General features: G+C 41.9%; 1 protein-coding gene across 4 annotated transcripts in view; it reads left to right on the top strand.

Moving 5' to 3' along the window:
- The window catches only part of NEK10 (NIMA related kinase 10), a 131,251-nt gene that overhangs the window by 68,092 nt on the left and 43,210 nt on the right, over nucleotides 1-19,949 (top strand). For all 4 annotated transcript variants that reach the window (XM_081159256.1, XM_081159257.1, XM_081159255.1 and 1 more), the window contains 3 exons: nucleotides 2,056-2,131; nucleotides 14,129-14,258; nucleotides 14,809-14,879. In XM_081159256.1, the coding sequence (XP_081015382.1) occupies nucleotides 2,056-2,131; nucleotides 14,129-14,258; nucleotides 14,809-14,879 (277 nt within the window). The remainder of the gene's footprint in view (nucleotides 1-2,055; nucleotides 2,132-14,128; nucleotides 14,259-14,808; nucleotides 14,880-19,949) is intronic.

Raw genomic sequence — 19,949 nt, 5'->3', positions numbered from 1 at the left:
GATCGAGGTTTGATTCCCAGTCTGGGCACATGCCCGGGTTGCGGGCTCGATCCCCAGTCCGGGGCGTGCAGGGGGCAGCCGATCAATGACTCTCTCATCATTGATGTTTCTCTCTCTCTCTCCCTCTCCCTTCTTCTCTCAATAATTATTAAATATATTAAATATATCTTTAGTGAGAGAGGAAGGGAGAGGGAGAGAGAGAGAAACATCAATGATGAGAGAATCATTGATCGGCTGCCTCCTGCTGCTGAGCCACGCCAGCCAGGCTCTCCTGGACCTTGAGTACTAGTTAAGAATGACAGACCCTAAACATACTGGTGAACTTCATTGATTGCTTTTTAAATGGTGGATCACCTTCTATTTTTGGCCTAACCCTCACCTCGTCATTAAGTACCTTTTTACATATCTCTGGATTTTATTTACTTTTATTTTGTTAATTATTTTGTGTCTATTTGCATGGAGGATATTGTTCTATAGTTTTCTTGTCTTGTAATGTGTTTGGCTTTGTATCAGAGTAATATTGGTTTTGTAAAGTGAGTTGGGAAATGTTTTCTTCTATTTTCTGTTATAATTTGTGCAGAATCAGTATTTATTCCTCAAGTGTTTGGCTGAATTTGTCACTGAAATGATCTGGGCCTGATTTTTTTGTTGTTGGAATTACTGTGTTTTGATAAGAAATTTGGGCTTTAGTATCAAGCAACCCCAGATTCACATCAGACTGTTAATTTCTCCTTTTGGGCAAGTTAGTCAATCTTTTTGACCCTGAGTTTTCCTCATCTACAAAATAGTGTTTGTGATGATTAAATAATGATATACATCAGCTGTTCAATACTATATTATACTACATTTTCATATGTTAACTTATTCAAATTTCACTATTATACTACACTATAATCTTTATTTTATGGATAAACTACTGTAAAGGGAGATTAAATAACTTGCCCAGGACTACTCTAGTAGCATATGATGGAGCCAGGATTTGACATGAGGCAATCTTTGGTTCCAGAGTCCTTGCTTTTCAGCAGCTAAGCGGCACTCACTATAATAACACCTTTCTTTCAGGGTCTCTGTGAGTATTAGGCAATTCATGTAAGCAGCTAAATAAATCTGTGCTAGCTCAAGGTTGTTGTTTAGTAAGTGGGTATGGTTATCACTAATGGGAATTATTATTATTTGAAGTCAAACTACTCTGGAATGTTTTCAACTTGAAAGACATTTAATTATAGGTAAATAACCAATTGCAGTGAAATTCCATCGCATTTGGTACACTTTACAAAGTGATACTGTGAACATCAAACCTTATTAGGCAGAGCAACTCGAATTCTTGTTCTGGTTCAATGTGTGGTTTTGTGTAACCCTGGTAAGTAAAGCACTTGAAAGTTGGTAAATCTGTACAATGAGGATCTGAAGATGAGGTTTTACCACCTAGACCTTAGTTGTTGAGTAGTTAAAAAAAAGGAAAGAATCTGTAGGTGATTTGAAAAGTTCAGCTAGTGCTAATATTAAATATAAATATTTGGTTCTAAATTAAAAATCCAAATTACTTGTTGATGTGTAAATATTTTGAGTGATTCTGAACATTATGTTACTATGATTTACTACCAGTAGATGTCATTTAATTTCAGGTTTTTAGGTCTTCATGGTGGTTATTCAGGCTTACCTTATTTTTAATTTTTATTCATTTTTTTGGCCAGGTGAGGTCATAACTGCCATATGCCAAAATATTAGATTCATTCTATTCATTTGAAATTATAAAAGGTAATTTAAAATGTGAAACCAGAAGTTCAATTAGTACTTTGTCCTATGTTTCAGTTGGCAAGACTTACTTTAGTTTTTTAAAAATGATAAACCTCATGTCAAAATACATAGCATAATGGAATATTATATGTATGCTGTTCATTAGGGCTGGTGGTGTGGAAGATTGATACATAGGGCATTCTGTAGAAGGTTAAAAAAAAAGAAAAGCTTCCTGTTGTGAACTGTAATCTCAAAACCTAAGGAAAGATGCTAATTCTGGAGAAAAATACTAACATTGTTTTGTTTTGTGAATTATAGCTGACTTTGGCCTGGCAAAGCAAAAACAAGAAAACAGTAAACTCACATCTGTTGTTGGAACAATCCTGTATTCCTGGTAAGCACGATAATTTTATGGCTCTCAAACATCATACTTAACAAGTTTGGGCTTTTATTTCTCTTCTTGGCTCACAAAGGAAAGGCAACTTTAGGACAAAAAGCTTATTTAGTAAGTTTTCCCTAATTACCCAAGTAATACACATGTGTAGAGTTATACATCATTACGTGTATTTAAAACAACAACAACAACACATTATCATTCTTCTGTCCCTGGTGGGGACTACCTTTATTACTCAGAAACTGTAACGATCCTGGGCACATAGTAGGTGTGCAATAGTTGTTGCATGTGCAAATGAACTAGTAGACTTGTTACCCAACGTGACACTTGGAACATTTTATTACACCTATGGTATATATGATTTTTTTCCTGCCTATAAACATTCAAGGGCAGAGGAAGGATTTTTTATGTCTTAATACGTATCCCAGCATCTGGTAAACAATAGGTGCTTAGTGAATTTATTGTGTGAATGCATAAATGATGAAATACATACTTAGGCATATATTTACAAGGCTGGTTGTTTCTTGGGTAAATGAGTGTTTGTATTTTGATGAGTTGGGACACTTGTAGCTTCTTCAGCATACTTTGAGGATTTATTTGCAATCCGTTAATTATTTTGAAGTGAGAATTTTCTTTTGCTGATCACATATCATTTGTCTGAATCTGTTGAAATTAGTAAACGGATGTGGTAGTCAGTAGACATAACAGATTTCAAGGAAATACTCTGAAATATCATTCACCAGGTCAAACAATCAGGACACTTCCATCTTCTTTTTAAATCTAGTCTCTTGTGCAATTGAGTCCTGGGGGTAGAATTCAGAACAAATTTTCTCAAAGGGGGATGGATATCATCTGTAAATAACAGAGTCATTTCAAAAACTCATTTCATACAAAAGTGTTCAGGAGAGTATTTTTGGAGTGTGAATTTTCATTTATTTTACTAGAAATTCCTTCCATCTTAGTTCTTGAAGCTAGCTTAGTGAGAAGATGCAGAGGTTGGCGGCCACACTAGTATAGTGACTTGAAAAGTGTAAGTTTATCTGTTAACAACAAGGCTGACACCCCCCCCCCCCCCCATTGCTTCTGCTGGATGAATAATTTTCTTTTGTTGGGGGTGGAAATCTGTAGAGTATGCAGGAAGAACTTTAAACCACGACACACAGTAGGTGTTATATTTCTCTGTGCCTTCACAGCTGGTACATCTCCAGAGTGTCTTTTTGGATTGTGAAAATGAAACTGTCCTTCAGTTCAGTCCTGAAGAGACTCAGCTTATTTAGGGGAGAGCGGGAATGCGGTTTGGTTGGGTTGCAGTTTATGTTGAGATCCCGGGAGACCTGGAATTTTCCTTTTGTCATTGTAGATCCACCGGGTCTCTCTCGGCCTGACAGTCCCTTAATGGAAGCGCTTGTTTTGAAGCTCTGAATTAAACCGGGGAAGGGAAGGGAAGAGGACTGACGTGTGTGTTTATCATCTTACCCGCCCCTTAAGTAGATATCCCAGCCCTTACTTGTCAGGAGTAGGTGACTTAATTCCTTTCCATAGGATGCCCGTAGGAGCCTTCATCAGGGGCATGCGGAAAGCCCCCGGGCGCGCCGCAGGGAGCCGCGGGCAGAGCGGGGACCTGCCAGGCTGCAGAGCTGGGGAGAGGCCCCGGGCCGGGCGGGCCCGCCCTCCCGTGCGGGGTTATGCGGCGCGCCATGCGCTGCGTCAGCATTGCCCAGAGTGACCCGCGTTCCCCTCCCTGCAGACACCGTGACAGCCTGCTCACTGATGAAGCGATGACAGTCAGAAGTGAGGGAGGAAAGAGATAATGGCAGGGGTGGGTGATGTGATGAGGGTCCGCAGGGGAAGGAAGAGGAGGGGAAGTCAGAGGACTTGAATGGGGGGGGATGGAGGCCAAGTCACCACACCCGGGCGTCTCCTCAGTGTCCTGGCGTGTTGGAGGGGGCGAGAGAGCTGTCTGGGGTCTCTCTTTAAAGGGCACTAATCTTATGAGGGCTGCACCGTTGTGACCTAATCACCTCCCAAAGGCCCCTCCTCCTAACACCATCACACTGGAGTTAGGATCTCAGTGTACGAATTTTGGGGGAACACAAGCATTTAGTCCATAATAGTGGTTTTTATATTTATAAATAGTTTCTGCTTTATTTTTATATAATTTAGAGCCCATATGCATAGGTGATGAATCTTTATTTTCAGTTGTACCATGTATCAGTGAGAGGTGGCTATTGTGTACTAAATACCTTTTTGTTTGCTTGTCTCAGATGTTTTCTTTGCTTTAATTTAGTATTGTGAATTCTCGTTTTTGTTTCTGCCCTCAGTCACTTTTGTAATCTCTTATTGTTGTATTGAATTTGTAATGACTGTCTGGAATTCTTGGACCTTTCTTGGGAATGACCTATTTTTCTTTCTCAGACATCGAATCCATTCACAAAGCTTGTTAGGTTATACTTTTTATAAATTTGAGAAAGGAGAGGAAACTTTTTAAGAGATCTAGTTATAGATTTAAAACCACTGAACCTTTCAGTGTTGGTACAGTAAATTAAGGTGACAATTTCTAAGTGTGGTAAACAAAGCAAAGTACAGTCCTTATTTCACCTTTTCTGTTTCCCTTTCGCCCTTTCTCCCATTTAAACTGCCGACAACTGAGGAAAGGGCAGGAGTATAAATTACTTGAGTGAACTTGGTACTCTGGGCCTTATATTTTGAAAATGTGTTGCATTTCCTGTTGCATGGGAAAGGGAGCTAAAGTGCAGAGGAAATAGCCCCACAGCGTCCAGGTGTCATTCCGATCAGCCCTACGAGGTTCTTTGCTAAGGTGACTTAGCCTCTGGATGGAGCTGGGCGGACTACACCGATAGCAGTGAATTCCCGAGTGGAACACAATAAATTGGGACCTGAGTAAGGTGCTTTATTTCTGTTTTAAAATTTATAGTCATTGTTCTTAAAGAGAGAAGAAGGGGTTCTTTTTATAAACGATCAGATTGTTCAAATTAATTTTCGCAGTGTTGGGAGTTGGGAATATGGAAATTTTCGAGGAAGAAGCTCCTATAGGAAGTAAAAGCTCCTGCCTTGCACTTCAGTGACTTGAGTAAGAGAAGAGAAGTTGAGGTGGACCATTTAGCTCCTTGCCTACAGGAGGAGGGGAATTAGCAATTTAACATGGGTAAAATGGCAGTAAAAATGGGCCCTCGTTCCTTAACTTTCACCCAGAAATCTAGGAGTCATGCATTGGACAATTGCTTTTTTAAAAAAAAATACAACTTAATTTTTAGTCAGGTTAGTAGAGATAATAGCCAATTATGGCAAACCAGAATCTTAGCAAAACAAAGTAGCTAAGAAAACAAGTTTCTCGCCATGTTCGTTACAGACAGCAAAGAGCAGGTGAAATAAAATATGACTTACAATTCCTCCTCTCTTGCTCTTGGAAATCTCTCTACTTTTTTAATGCCACACTCTGATTTTAGGGAAATTACTATAAAGATGCTTCATGGGTAGCCTTGGACTTGATACTATATCATGATTTTGTTTTTTAGCTCATTGTCAACCGGTCAGTCATTATCAAATATACTCTGGCCATGACTTCTAATGTTTGAATCCCTCCTTCCCATTTCCCCCTTCTCAGTTTCCCAGGAATCTCTACAGTGTTTAACACAAAAGGAGGTCACTAATTGCAGATATTGGCCTCAGGAAAGATTCTTGGGTGAAAGAAGCTACTCTGTATTCCTAATATCACACTGATCCTGTGTTTTTTTATTGATAGCTTTCTTTGTTGGGAGTTAGCAAGTGGTTTACTTATCAGCACAGGCAATAGTGAGACAGAGTGAAATCATTCATGAGAGAGCTGTCAGAGGTCACGTTCAAAGGTTTTTCATGTATTCATGGTTATGGAACATCTGTTTAAAAGATGGAAGGGGAATGCATTTCTTTTCTTTTTCAGCCATGGAAGAGTGCAGATTTAGGATCCATTTGCCCAGCATTTTATGAGGAAATTACAGTGGGCACTCAGCCTAAGACATCTACAAATAAAAAGAATGAATTCCAAAAAGTGACTTTGAAATATGTGCTAGCTATCTTTTAGAATAAAAATTCTTTATTTTGTTTAAAACAAACAGAAAAGAGGTTCCAATAGTCTACCGAAGTAATACATCATCAGAAATTGTTGATACGCTCACAAACTTGTTTTTGAGTAGGATGATACCTAATTTTGAACATGGTGTTGATTCTGTCCTCAATGTTTAGGTCATACTGAAAAATGAATTTAATTTTTGTTTTAAAACTGTGTATATATCTGTCATTAAGATGTTTTAAACCTTAATTGATGGACACCGCATTCCAGTACAGGAACATAGCTTACAAACCTTCTAATAGAGAAGAGAACATTGAGACCCTTGTAAGGTGAAATTGCTACTTGATGCCACAGAACAGCTAAATGCTAACTCATCAGATACTCTTTTTCTTTTAAATAACTATTTTCTTCATAACACTTATTAACTTTTTTTCGTTTCCTTACATGTTGGCTGTCTCCCTTAGTAGAATGGAAGCTCCATGAGGCCAGGGATTTTTTTCCCCCTGTGTGTTTTGTTCACTGCTGTGTCTGCAACACCTACAACAGTGCCTGGCACATAGTAGGTGGTCAACACCTACTTGCTGAATAAATGAAAATACAACTAGGGAAAAATACAGGCTATGGTGCTTTTAAAATTCAGTGTCAGGCCATCTGTGTTGGCTGGCGTGGTAAGAGAAGGTTTCACCCAATAGGTAGAACTTGATCTATACGGTAAAGGGTGGTATTGCTTGGGGATGAAGAGCGTGAACATGCTAGATAAGGGGTGCCGTGAACTAGGAGCACAGATCAGGAGGGTGGCTGACATGGTGGGACAGGGTGAGAGTAGGCCTCCATTAGTGTTTTGGGATCACACACACTTTTCTCAGAGTGGACCTGCTGGGAAAGAGCCTGGCACCACTGTTATCACTACGAACTTTTTTCACCGAGGTGGTAGAAGTTCTCGGCCTATTTGACTTTGACTTGAATGGGCCAAAGGTCAAATATTTGTTTGTCCCCTGAGAGCTCCTCAGGATTCAGGAATATGACAGTCCCGTCTTCACTACTATGTCTACCATGTTGTCTGGTTTTCATCTAAGCCACTTATTGTCACAATCCCTGTGAAAGGTGACAGATTTCTCTATAGAATAATAATAATGCCACTCTGCATTTGTATAGCACTTAGTATTTTTCATGGCACTTGCATATGTATTATCTCATGAACAGATTCTTAACAAATTACCGTGTCATATAAAATGATCTGGGATCAATTGTGTCATCTGGGCAACATTCACTGATCCTAGTGGGGAAATGAAAACTGAATGTAACTTGACATTTCATTTTCTAGTTAAAATGCTTTTCTGTATAGAACTCATGTCTTGCTTAAAGAAGTTGTGCATTAATCAATGAAATAATGGGTCAGTTTTAGTTTTAAGATTCATCTACCAGTCGTTCATGGAAAGTGTAATGATAACTCTTCCAAATGGAGCATCTTGCCACTCTAGTTCATAAAATGTTACTTAGGGGCTAAATCATACATCTCCCTGATCCACAGGAGGGCAGGTGACCCAATGGGAAGGTTTGGCTTCTAGAAACCAGTCATGGCCCACCTGCATCTATGGAACCAATGAGGCTATTCTGATGGATCATAGTCGAGTTTATTTATTATTTAACTAAAATGTTTAGATAATATATGGTCATTGCAAAAATCAGGACTGGACTTACATTTCATATATATATGTGTGTATGTTTTATACATATACATTTATATGTATATTTAAAAGGACTTTTATATTTAAAAGTTTATATTTAAAGTGCTTATACTTAAAAGAACTTTCTAAGCATTGATTTCATTGGTGTTAAGACACATCAATGCACGTCTTTATGCAACATGAGAGAAATGCGATGCTTTTAGAGAAATGTTCCAAGTGCCCTATGTAAATACACTGCTATCATTATTTTTCTAAAGTAAGTGCAGAAACCATACTTAATGCTTAAATAGCTTTCGTGTGCCTTTCTGTAAGGACGACTTGAGCGCTAACAAAGGAGAGCACACAAAGTTTATTGCAACTAGAATAAAATACAAGATGCCCAATGAAATTGGAATTTCAAATAAACAACAGAATTTTTTTCAGTTTGTGTCCAAATATTGTATTTTTTTAGTATTGATATGTCCCAGATGTTGCAATTTTTTAGTAATTGAAATTTAACTGGTGTTCTGGATTTTTACTCACTAAGGCTGCCAACCCTAGGTACAACCTAGGTCCAGGCAGACTCTAAAATTTGTGATAAAGGTGTGGCCAGTTTCCTTCAGTGGCATATCCATGGCTCTTGAATGTGTCATCTAATTCCCTTTTCCCTCTGTAAGAACTTTGTGTTTAAAACAAACTTAAAGCTGTTTAGGTATCAAATCTTTTTAATTATCTGCTTAATGGCAGCTGGCATCTGTGAGCTGAGAATATTTCCCTGGTGCTGGCTACAGAACCTGTGAGGGTAAGGCTCTAAGAGACTGTTAACCTCAGAATGGGGGTGCCCATTGCATATCCCTAATTGTGGCTCTCGCGGGCATGCATCGATGTGTTCCAAATTGATCTAGTATCTCCCCCCACAGTTCCCCCTGTATCTATTCACCCCATCACCCAAGCCAGAGACTTGGGAGCCTGAAAGATGAGGGGGGTCTTCCCCTTCCATGTGCAGTCAGTCCTGCGATCCCTTCTCTCCATTTCCTTGGCCACTGCATTAGTGGAGACTCATCCTTTCTGTCCCTCCTGCACCTCAATCCTTTCCCCCCTCCGTAGGGACTAGACCATATTCCATCCGTGCCTTTAGGTACTTACAATAATAGGGCCTCATAGGAGAAGATCAGAACGTGGATGATCTTGCAACGTGCGTCGTCCTGCCTAGAGTCCTTTTTGCTAAGCTCTGCTCATCTCACTGGGTATCTGAATATCGTATTGTTCACTCTTTCCCAGAAAATGCACCCTCTGAGTTCTCCTAAGTTCCTGAACCCCCTTTAATTGTCATTACCTCCCATCCCACCACAGTGATTGTTTTTTGAGCCATTTCTCAGAAACATTTTACCTGCCTCAGCAACCATAAACGTGCACTGACAGGCACACATGCATGCACACATATGTGCACACACACCGTGCATGTGTGTGTTTTGGCCACCCTATAATGCTAACTGTCCTAGGTTGGATCTTTCCAAGGTATGGCATAATTTCCTTTTCAGCCTAAATAAACTCTAGGTATTGGCATATAATCTTAATTATGTCACTTCAGATTTTTATCCTCAGGAACTCACAGACTTTTGCTTCCTTGATTGAATAAACAGTGGATCTTGTGTTCTCAGACAGATGGTTTTTATTCTTTCAAAATTTACATTTTTGTTCTTTTTTCAGTTAATAGTGATAAGTTAGTTCTCTCTCTCCTTTGTTTTGAAGGCAGTCTAGGGAGATGAATGTTTGGTGGCCAGAACCAGAGAACTGAATGTACTTTTTTTTTTTAAATTTATCTTTATTGTTGAAAGTATTACAGATATCCCCCCTTTCCCCCCATTGATCCCCTCCACCCCACATCCCCCCAGGCCTTCACGGCACTATTTTCTGAGTCCATGAGTTATGCATTTATTGAACGTACTTTTTAATAGACTGAGAATTGATGCATCGCAGTGGGATGCAAAAATCCCTTTTCTGTCTTGACTCAGTGAAACAAATATTATTGGGTGAATTATTTCAATAAGAGGTACTTGTCTCCAAGCATTTAGTCTTCACTATGTCCCAAACTCCTCAAGATTCTTTTATTAGCATTTTCTAACAATTGCTGAGGAAATTTTTCTTCATTTATTGAATTTATTGGGGTGACATTGGTTAATAAAATTATATAGGTTTCAGGTGTACAATTCTGTAATACATCCTCTGTATATTGTATTGTGTGTTTGTCACCCCAAGTCAAGTCTCCTTCCATCACCATGAATCTCCCCTTTACCTCTTCTAAGCCCCCCTCGTTTCCCTCTGGTAATCACCATACTGTTGGCTGTGTCTATGAGTTGTTGTTGTTGGGTTTTTTTCCTTTATCTACCTTTTTCACCAAGCCCCCCAAACCCCTCCCCTCTGACAGCTGGAAGCTAATGAACAAAATAAACTAAGAAGCAGAATAGAAAGAGACTCATAGTTTCTCAGGAAAATTTTCCTTTTATAATGTCTCCAAATGCCACTTCAAAGATGCTACATCATTATATTGCCAACGAGACACTTTTTCAAGGACGATTTGTGAGGTTTTCTCACTACGTGAACACTGACTTCCTGGCGTTACAAGATGCTCCAGCTCATTCAGTCCTTTCGTTGTTGTTGCCCCAGTCCTAGAACCGGTCATTTCTCCAAGGAGTCCTGGTTCTTTTTATTGGAGAATGGTATTAAAAACCAAGCTCTGGTGCTAGGGGCGCTAATTGCTCTGGGGGTACTATCATTTCTAGGTCGTTGCAGCGACAGAATGAGGAGATATATGTGCATGCTAACCTGTGCGTGTGCAAATATCTGTAAATATTTCGCATGTATTGATAGTAAGCGAAACATGAGTTTACACTGTTCCCTTCAACTCTGTTACCCCACTGTCGGGCGCCCCGACTGCTCTCCTTGCTTGCCTGTAGCCTTTCGCTCCGACGGTGCGAGCCTGGCCCTTGCCCTCTGCCGTCCGCTTGCTTTGACGTTCGGTTCCAGGATGTAGACCCGTGTGGCAGCATCAGCACTGTTCATCTTAATATAGAAAAAAACTATTTTAACTAAAGTACAGTTGCGTAGTACCTTTTGCCTGTTGTTGTACCGTCTCCAAAATACGCTTCACATTTGCATGCCGACCGGTGCAGGGGCAGGCTAGCCTTCGCTGTGCGGTTCTAATTTTAGTGTGTGTGGGGACAGGGCGAGCACAATAAGGACTTCTAACAAAGCCACAGTATGGCCCTGGGAGAAAGAATAGCCATCCCCACACAAAGCCTTCCCCACGCCGCCTCGGCACGTTCGCTGTGTTACGTTTAAAGGAAAGCCATCCCCTCTCCCAACTCATATGAACCGTCACATTATCGAATTATTTACGAATTAGAAGAATGGTCATATTTTAGAATATTTTAAAAAACACCTAGGTTCAATATTTTCTTTGTTTATCTCACTTGGTGAATAAACCTGCATTAGCAACTAGCAACTTCATTGTTTATGTATCAGTGAGGAACTACTAATGCGGTTTTAAAATCTAAACAGTGTGGCTTAAAAAAAATAGATTAACCACCCTTTCTTCCTCATCTCTCCTCTACCTTGTTTTCACTATTAATTTGTGAATTTATGCCATTTGTAAAATAGAGGTAGTGCTTGGATAAATTTTACTATAGTTTCCTCTCAAAGGCTACTTATTTATCAAAATATTTGTAACAAATATACATTGTGCCTTGCTATCTACATAAATCTATACTACTTCTGGCTACAGTTAAAATTTTTTTCTAGCTTTATTGAGGTATCATTGACAATTAAAAATTGTATATATTTGAGGTATATAATATAATGTTTGGATACACATATACATTGGGAAATGATTACCACAATCAGGATCATCACATGGATAATTAACATATACATTCCTTTACATAATTACCTTTTTTGTCATGAGAACACTTGTGTACTTTCCTAGCAAATTTCAAATATGTAATACATTATTATTAACTATAGTCACCATGCTGTACATTAGGTCAGCAATAATAAATAAAACTAATATTTTTTATTGAATTTTTTTATAACTTGCACACACTTAATCGTAGATGTTTTAATCTTTGCCAGAAAAGCCCCTATTTTTGTTAAATATCATGTAAGTTATGCTCTATTTTATCAGTAAAAACATTTCACATGACAAAATCAAGTAGGAATAACCTTTTTATTTTATTTAATTTTTAATTTATTTTATCGTTAAAAGTATTACAGATGTCCCCCATTTTCTCCCCTTCACCACCATCCTTTTTAAAAAAATACAGAATAATTTTTTTTGTTTGAGAAAAAGAAAATCCATTTTAAATTGTGTGTGTGCGTGGGCGTGCTACTTCTTTCTCTTAAATGAAATATTGCTGCTGTAGCTCTGTATTCACTAAATGTGGTTGGCCTCACTTTAAGAGGAGAAATTAGAAATTATTTCACAATGGTTTTCTAAACAATAGTTATCAAAAAACACCATATGATATTTGCAAGCTGGGGTTGAGTCAGTGACGTGAGTCCTGTTTCCCAAAGGCTGGGCTCCCTTTGACGATGAAAAACACATGACTAGGTTTTCCCCTAGAACCTGCATTCGTGTGCTCGGGCTGCCGCAACGACATCCGCAGGCTGGGCGGCTTGAAGAACAGAACTTCAATTTCTCACAGTTTTAAAGGCCGAAAGTCCAAGGTGAAGGTGTTGTTAGCCTCGGTTTCCCTTGAGGCCTCTGTCCTTGGCTTGCAGTGGGCGTCCTCTTGCCTCCTCACAGGAGTTCTGGGCACACAGGCCAGGTGTCCCCTTTCCAGGACGCTGGTCGTGTTGGACTAGGGCCGTCCTATCGGCATCTTGCTTTAATCACCCCGTATGGGCAGGTCCCCTGATCACGGCCACGTTCAGAGGTGCTGGGAACTGGGACTGCAACATACAAACTTTGGAGGGCGCCGTGACGCCGCAGCAGAGCGTTTCGCTGTGGCTTCTGGACGTCGGATTCAGTCCCAGGGGTCGCTGCCTTTAGTCCTGGTTCTGAAACGCTCGGCTCAGGGCTGCATTGAAGCTGGGCCCAGAAGCACAGTGGGAGTCAGCACTGTGCTGTTTGCCTCTTGTTTCTTTCTTTTATTCTCCCAAAGAAGCCATCCTCAGTCTACCTGAGGGACCTACGGGCAGTTCCGAGAATCTGATGACGGCTATCATGTCAGCTAACTCGGACAGCCCGCCTCAAAGCCGAGGGGCTCGCTGCAGCCCCCTCCCCTCAGCACACCGCGCAGTGGGAACAGGACGGGAGAGGGGACCTGGGGGACCCTGGTGGAGCACGCAGAGCGTCTGCTTCGTGAGCTCTTGGAAACAGGAAAGAAATCCTTTGAGTTCTCAGTAGATAAAAACATGAGAAATTTGTCTGTGGGGAGCCAAGGACACCTTCCTCTTGAGGACATTATTTCTTGTTAGGCGTTTCTTTTTAAATGTGAGCAGTTGATCAGGTGATAACAGGAGACACATTTTTATTCTCTCGGGACTGACAGAGCCCTTCCTGTGAAAATGCTGCGTGAGAAAGCACCCCGCAGCCTCAGTGGCCTTCAGCAGTAAGCTTTTACTGTGAGACGCACAGGGCTGTGGGTCCCCCGGGCTGGTTCCCCTTCGGGCGCAGGCTTACGGGTTCCCTGGGGCAGATCTTCTCCGTGGGTCTTATTAGGGGCCCAGGCTGGAGGGGCAGCAGCTACGTGGGATATGTTCTTCTATTGCTAATGAACAGAAGCCCCGAGAGGGACTAAGGGAAGCCTTCAGACCCTTTTAGAGTGAGACCCTCATCCGGTGCCCTGTCCCTTCCACGTTGCATTGGCCAAAGCCAGATAAATCGGTCACACCCAGAGGCAGGAGTGGGTCACAAATACTGCCTGCTAAGAGGCAAGGGTGAGACGTACAAAATCTCCACTATAGTGATGAACCGGGGCCAATAATTCCATCCTCCGCAGAGGGATGGCTGTTTCCCTGGACACAGTAGGTGATGTTTATGGCCCCTTGATGTCCAGTGCTTCCACTGGAATAGCCTGCGTGTCCCTGCGATTCACCCAAGTCTGGGGGAATTCAGAGATACTTTTAGTATGTGTACTTGAAATCATGAAGAGAAGTTGCCATTTTCTCCTTATATCTCCAGCTTCAGCTTGAGAGTGGGACTTCTTTCTGTGCGGACTCCCTCTTTCAGTGTCTGTTAACACCCTTATTGTCACTCAGCCCCGAGGTACTGAAGAGTGAGCCTTACGGGGAGAAGGCTGACGTCTGGGCTGCGGGCTGCATCCTGTACCAGATGGCCACGCTGAGCCCCCCCTTCTCCAGCTCCAACATGCTCTCCCTGGCCACGAAGGTAAGCGGGTGCGGGGGACAAAGGGGCCTCGCGTTGCTGAGGATGCCATTCCTCTTCTTCTTAAATAGGACCTCTGTGACCTTAATAAAACCATCAGTGACCAGCAGGCACGGTTTTATTAACCACATGATCCAGTCTATTTTTCCTCCTTTCTTTTAACCTATACCATGTGCTATGGCACATTTCTCCCTATAATTGTCTTTACTTATCATAGAAAATTATAAAATAAATATATCAAATTACTTTCAGTCTGTTACTCTTAATTGCAGGTTGGATGCCCACTATCCAATAGGTGATATTACCCTATACATCATTTATACGAATCTGAGGTTAACTCTAGGTCAGTTTGAAGAATATAATTCCAAGCTCAAGAACTATTTAATTGGTGTCAGTTTTGTATTTGTTGGGATGCTTTGGCTTCTGATGAAGGTTTGTGCCCAAAGTTAGAATGCCTATTGAGTAACTCTCGTGTGGTGGCCAGGCATTACTGCTCGAAGATGTCAGTGGCCCCTTCGCTTCCTTCCATCACTCCACTCTGTTTGTTTTGCAGATAGTGGAGGCGGTATATGAGCCTGTGCCAGAAGGCATCTACTCTGAAAAAGTGACCGATACCATCAGCAGGTAATTAGTCTCCCGACTTTGAACTTACAGGGATCCTCAGGAAACACCTCACATCTGCAAAGATTCACTTTGTCAATGTTCATACAGAGGAAGGGCTCCCAAATAATGCAAACCTAGAAACATATTTGTGCATCATCAGTAATAGTGACCACTTGGAAGCCAGGCGGTGTCCAAGAGGAAGTAGTACATTCACTTGAAACATTACGCAGCCACTAGAATGATGATCCGAAGGCTTTGTATCCACCTGTGTGACACGTGCAATATGCACCTAAGTACAACAGGATGTAAAGTTGTTTATAACTATGACAAAACCCCTAAAATTATGCATGAACGTGGGAAAAGGCTGGACAAGAACATATGAAATGGAAAAAGGCCACGTTAGGTAAAATTGTAAGCATTTTTCATTTCTATTTTTAAATCACTAGTGTTATATTGTATAACAAATTTTCAAAGAAAGTCAGGAAGAACTTTTGTAGCTGTCAATATAGTAGGAGTTTAATGAAAGACACTATCCCTTTGCAAAGTTCTGATCCCCCAGGGCTTGTGCCAGCGGACCCCGCCCCACTTCCTTCCCACTGTCCCTCTCCATCCAGGCATGCACCTCCCTCTGCACCTTTGTCCTTGCTGTTCCCGCTTTCTGGAACTCTCCTCTCTGAAACACACGTGGCACAGGCCTTCACTTCACCTGCCTTGGGTTTCTGCTGAGATGTCCCCGTATCAGGAAGCCTGCTCTGATGCCCCCCCCCGGCCTCTCTGCACTCTCTCGTGCCCTTGTCTGCTTTGTAGAGCTCATGGTGCCCATCACCTTGACGTGTTGTATGTGTGTATGCACACTCGTCTCCCTATCATCTGTGTCCCTGCCACACTCCACAAGAGCAGGGCCTCCTTCAGTTTAGCTCCTAGCTGTTCAGTGCCCAAAGCAATGGCTGGCATGAAGTAGACACTTAACAACTGGTTGTACGAATAAATGACTCTCATTTATCTGGCCAATTGTTATTTCTGGGCCATTTTATGCACTTAAGTTTGCCCAAGATTACTCCTCTGCTTCATTGAGCTCAGTCAAAGCCCCATTATTATGATAGAAACCCAAGTCACCTCAGATAGAATCTTTATCCATCCCCCAGCCCAATTCCCTGAAAGCTCGGCTCTGTGTCTGTCCCAGCACTTAGCAGCATCTCTGGTGGGATGTCATAGCCATGTTACCAAGGCTGTGCCCCTTCCCTTTGGTTTCCCTCCCAGCCCTTGTTTGGCACTAATAGGTACTCCTTGCACACTTGCGGGTTACGTCTGGAGTCTTTCCTCGTTCCCACGGGGCTGTCCTGCTGTACTAGAGCCCCAGGCCCTGCTCGGGCTGAGTTTCACTAACTGCAGACTCTGAAACAAGCAATCAGACCACTCTTTCTGCATCTCTATTTCCTCATTCAGTAAAATGGGGATCCTAATAGTACCAACCTCATCAGGCTGGTGTGATGATTATACAAAGTAACACACACAACTCACTTAACCAGAGCTTGGCACATGGTAAATCTCAACCAACGCTGGCAATTGTCATTGTTGTTAATATTACAGGAAATGAGCTGAAGCCCCTTCCTAAATCATCTGAATTCTGCATGTACTGGGTCGTGCCTTGTTGCTAGTGAATCCAGTCACATGTATTTAAACTGCTCATCTCCACAATTTGTCCCTGTTCTCTGCTATTTGCTTCCTGTGAAGTGCCTTAAAAATCCAAGTCTCCGGAGATGCCATTCAATTTCTCCTTTTCATAGGTATTTGATTGCCGCAAAGAGCCAGGGAGGGGTAGTGCAGAGAAGAAGAACAGAGGCATTACTCTGATTTTGTGGCACTGAGCATACAGGGCCATAATTTGCTTCTGACAGGCTCCCCGGCTATTGGCATCCATGCCTCTTGGGGCTGAGGCTGTGGCAGAGTCGTGTATCAACATCATGGAAAGGTTAAGAGCATCAACAGGTTCTGGAAACAACTGGATCCAACTTCCTACTCTTCCACTCATCTTAACATTCCTGGCCCCACTTTTCTAATCTGGGATGGATAGGTGGCAATAGTAACTACTCATGGGCCTGGGGAGGCTGACAGGGACCAGACTGGTGAGGTCCTATGGGCCACATGGAGAGTTTTGAATTTTTATCTTGAGTACTGAGCAGAGGACTAAAGTGTTATTAACAGGCTGGCACACAGTGAAAATTTCCTCTTTAGCAAAGATCATGGGGGATGGACTGGAGGGAAGGAGTGCGGGAGGGAGGGAGAAGGGGGTCCCACTGTCCACTCAGAGGTGGTGGCAGCTGTGACTGGACTGGTGTTGGTGTTGGTGGAGAGAAGTGAGGTTTCATTTGTGGATTGGAAATTGAGCCAACAAGTTTCGGGGTACGATCTTAAGAGGATTAAAAATACTTTAGTTAACTGGGACAATGTAATGACATTGAAAATATGAAAGCAATTGGATTTATTCAGCGGAACTTCAGGAAATGGAGCCAAGGGCATGGAGTGGAAGTTCCTAGGAGGCAGGTCAGCTCACCTGGGAAGCGAGTGTCAGAATAGAGGTGTGCCAGTGGAGCAGCGAGTTCCCTGTCACCGGGATGTTTAAGAGAATGAATGATCACTACTGAGAGGCTCTAGATTAAGTGTTTTTGAGGATAATTTTTATTTGAAAGAACAAGATGCCATGATAAGAACTGACAATTAGCTTTATAACTGACTATAAATTAAGATTGCAGTGTGCATTCTGCAGCAGATGTTGTTTTTGTTTAAAGTTATTCAAGATTCATCGTCTGGGTTCACATCACAAACAAAGTTTTATCTTTAGAAAATTTGACATGAAAAACCCAACTCAGTCATGAGCTGCATGCAGTCACATATTTAATTTGCTTTGGAATTTTATTCTTTAAAAATTTAGTTCCCAAAGAATTACAGGATACTTTCCATTTCCTGTTTTCCTCAGGATATTGATGCAAGGGACACATCAAGGCAAAAGTGTTCTTAGTGATCACTTATGACTCAGCAAACCAGGCTCAGAGCCAGTCACTAGTAATGTTGTGGCGCTTTTGAAATGAAGACAGCCATTGATGAGAAAATTCACTAGGCTCGTTCTTAATTTTAAATGAGGCGTTGTTTCCAATCACATGTATCTTTCTCCTTGCCTGCGGCACTGTCTTCTCATTTTTACTTTCTGCCTCTTGTCAGGTGGCTCTCACACTGTTTGTATTCTAACGTGTGGCATCTTTCCCTTTTCCTGTTTGGTGAGGTGGTGGACAAGCACTTTGGTCATTGGAACCTTCTTTTTTCCTTAACAGGCCTTTAAATTGGGAAAATATCTTGGCAACCCTGAAGAGTCCGGGGAAGAAAAGAAATACAGTTCATTGCTCTGCACAGTACCAGCATTATTGCTTTTACCTTCCAGTGGACTGTCGAGAGAGCATTGTCTGTTTACTTTTGAAAAAGGGAGAGCATTTCTTATTATGCACAAAATATTCCAAATGCCTTATTTTCTCTCTCTGTGCCGGGTTGCATAAGCTGGCTGGCCCTTTGTTTCAGGGGCAGTCATGAGACTAACGGATTTAATGCTTTCAGCTCTTCTCGGCACGATGGATCTTTACAGTTTTCACCCCACCTTCAGTTCTTTGTTTCTTTAAACATGAAACGAATACAGTCCAACATTGTAGCCCTCTAATTCTTTCCATCTGGTCTCTCAGAGCAGCCTGGGGACAAAGCGGGCAGGCTGAGTGGAACATCCCAGATTTCTTCCTAGAACATGATTTCATGCTTGTTTGATTAGGGGGTCAGTGAAGCGTTGGGCTGCTCTTCAGAATGTCTCTGAAATAGCTAAGCAGGGAGACATTTCAAAGCAATGAAGCTAAACTAGAACTTCTGGTAGGACAGATACCTGGTAGTCCCATAGTCTGTGGCCAAACATTTGGGGTTACGGACAGGTAACTTCTTAAATGTTAGGCTAAGTTAGTTAGTTAGTTGGTTAGTTTGTTAGTTATTTCACTTGCTGAGTTCATTTTAGAACCCAGATTCCATTTTACATGCTGGGGGAGATCAGGGTGAAAGGGACACATGTCCCTCCTCTCAAGAAGTTTGCAGTTTCTAGTGCTGAAACAGACCAATACAATACAATAATTATAGTAGTTTTAAGTACTTAAATATAGGCAGTGCAATAAGAACATATAAAAGGGGACAGTGAGTCTATCTGAGGGTGGTCCAAGAAGTCTTACTCAGGGAGACTTGAAAAAGCGGGGCTTTGGCAAGCAGGTAAGGGCTGTGGTTTGGGAAAGGGCAGCAACCCCCCCACAGAGTCAGGCGGAAGACTAAAACGAGCTAGGAAATGGGAGCCTAGGAAAGCCTTGGGCTATTTGGGAAAGTACAGGTTGGAGCATTTGTTGTGTTGCTAGCGTAGGGGGAGAAGGGCCGCTGTGGAAGGAGGTAAGGGACAGTTCAGAAAGGGGCTTGTCTGGCAGGCTCGGAATTTTAATTTTGTCCACTTAGGCCATCGAGGGGCTATTGAGCAGTTCTGAGCAGAGGAGCGATGTAATCAATTTGGAATATCATCCTGGTAGCATTTTACAGTATGGAGCAGAGGTGGACTAGAGGGGCGTGTGCCATTTAGGAGGCTGCTTCAGTAGCCCAAACAAGTGATGATGAAATAGGCCAGTGACCACGGATTAGAGCAGAAGGATACAGATTCAAAAGTCTGTTAAGGGGTAGAAGCCACGGGACTTTGTGTTGGTCGAGTGTGGGAAGGGATGGCAGAGAGATAAAGTTGTGGGTTTTCTTTTCCACTGATTGGGCCTTTATAATGTGCCAGCACTTTACAGGGATGGCTTCATTTAATCCCCGTACCAGCTTGATGAGGTAGATGTTATGATGACCCCATTTCACAGATGAGCTGTCAGAGGCTTAGAAGCTAAGTTTTGCCCAAGATCAGAGGTATGAAGGATGAGCCAGGATTTAAACCCCAGCATTGTGACTTGGAGCCTTCAGACCTAATGATGATGCTAAACTGTATCTCCTGGGTGGCAAATGCAGGGCGGGGAGTAACTTTGGGAGAGAAAG

Source organism: Miniopterus schreibersii (genome assembly GCF_964146895.1).
Source record: "Miniopterus schreibersii genome assembly, chromosome: 15".
NCBI classification, from domain to species: Eukaryota; Metazoa; Chordata; class Mammalia; order Chiroptera; family Miniopteridae; genus Miniopterus; species Miniopterus schreibersii.
Note: the sequence above shows the minus strand (reverse complement) of the source record. Positions and strands in the feature narration are given on the sequence as shown.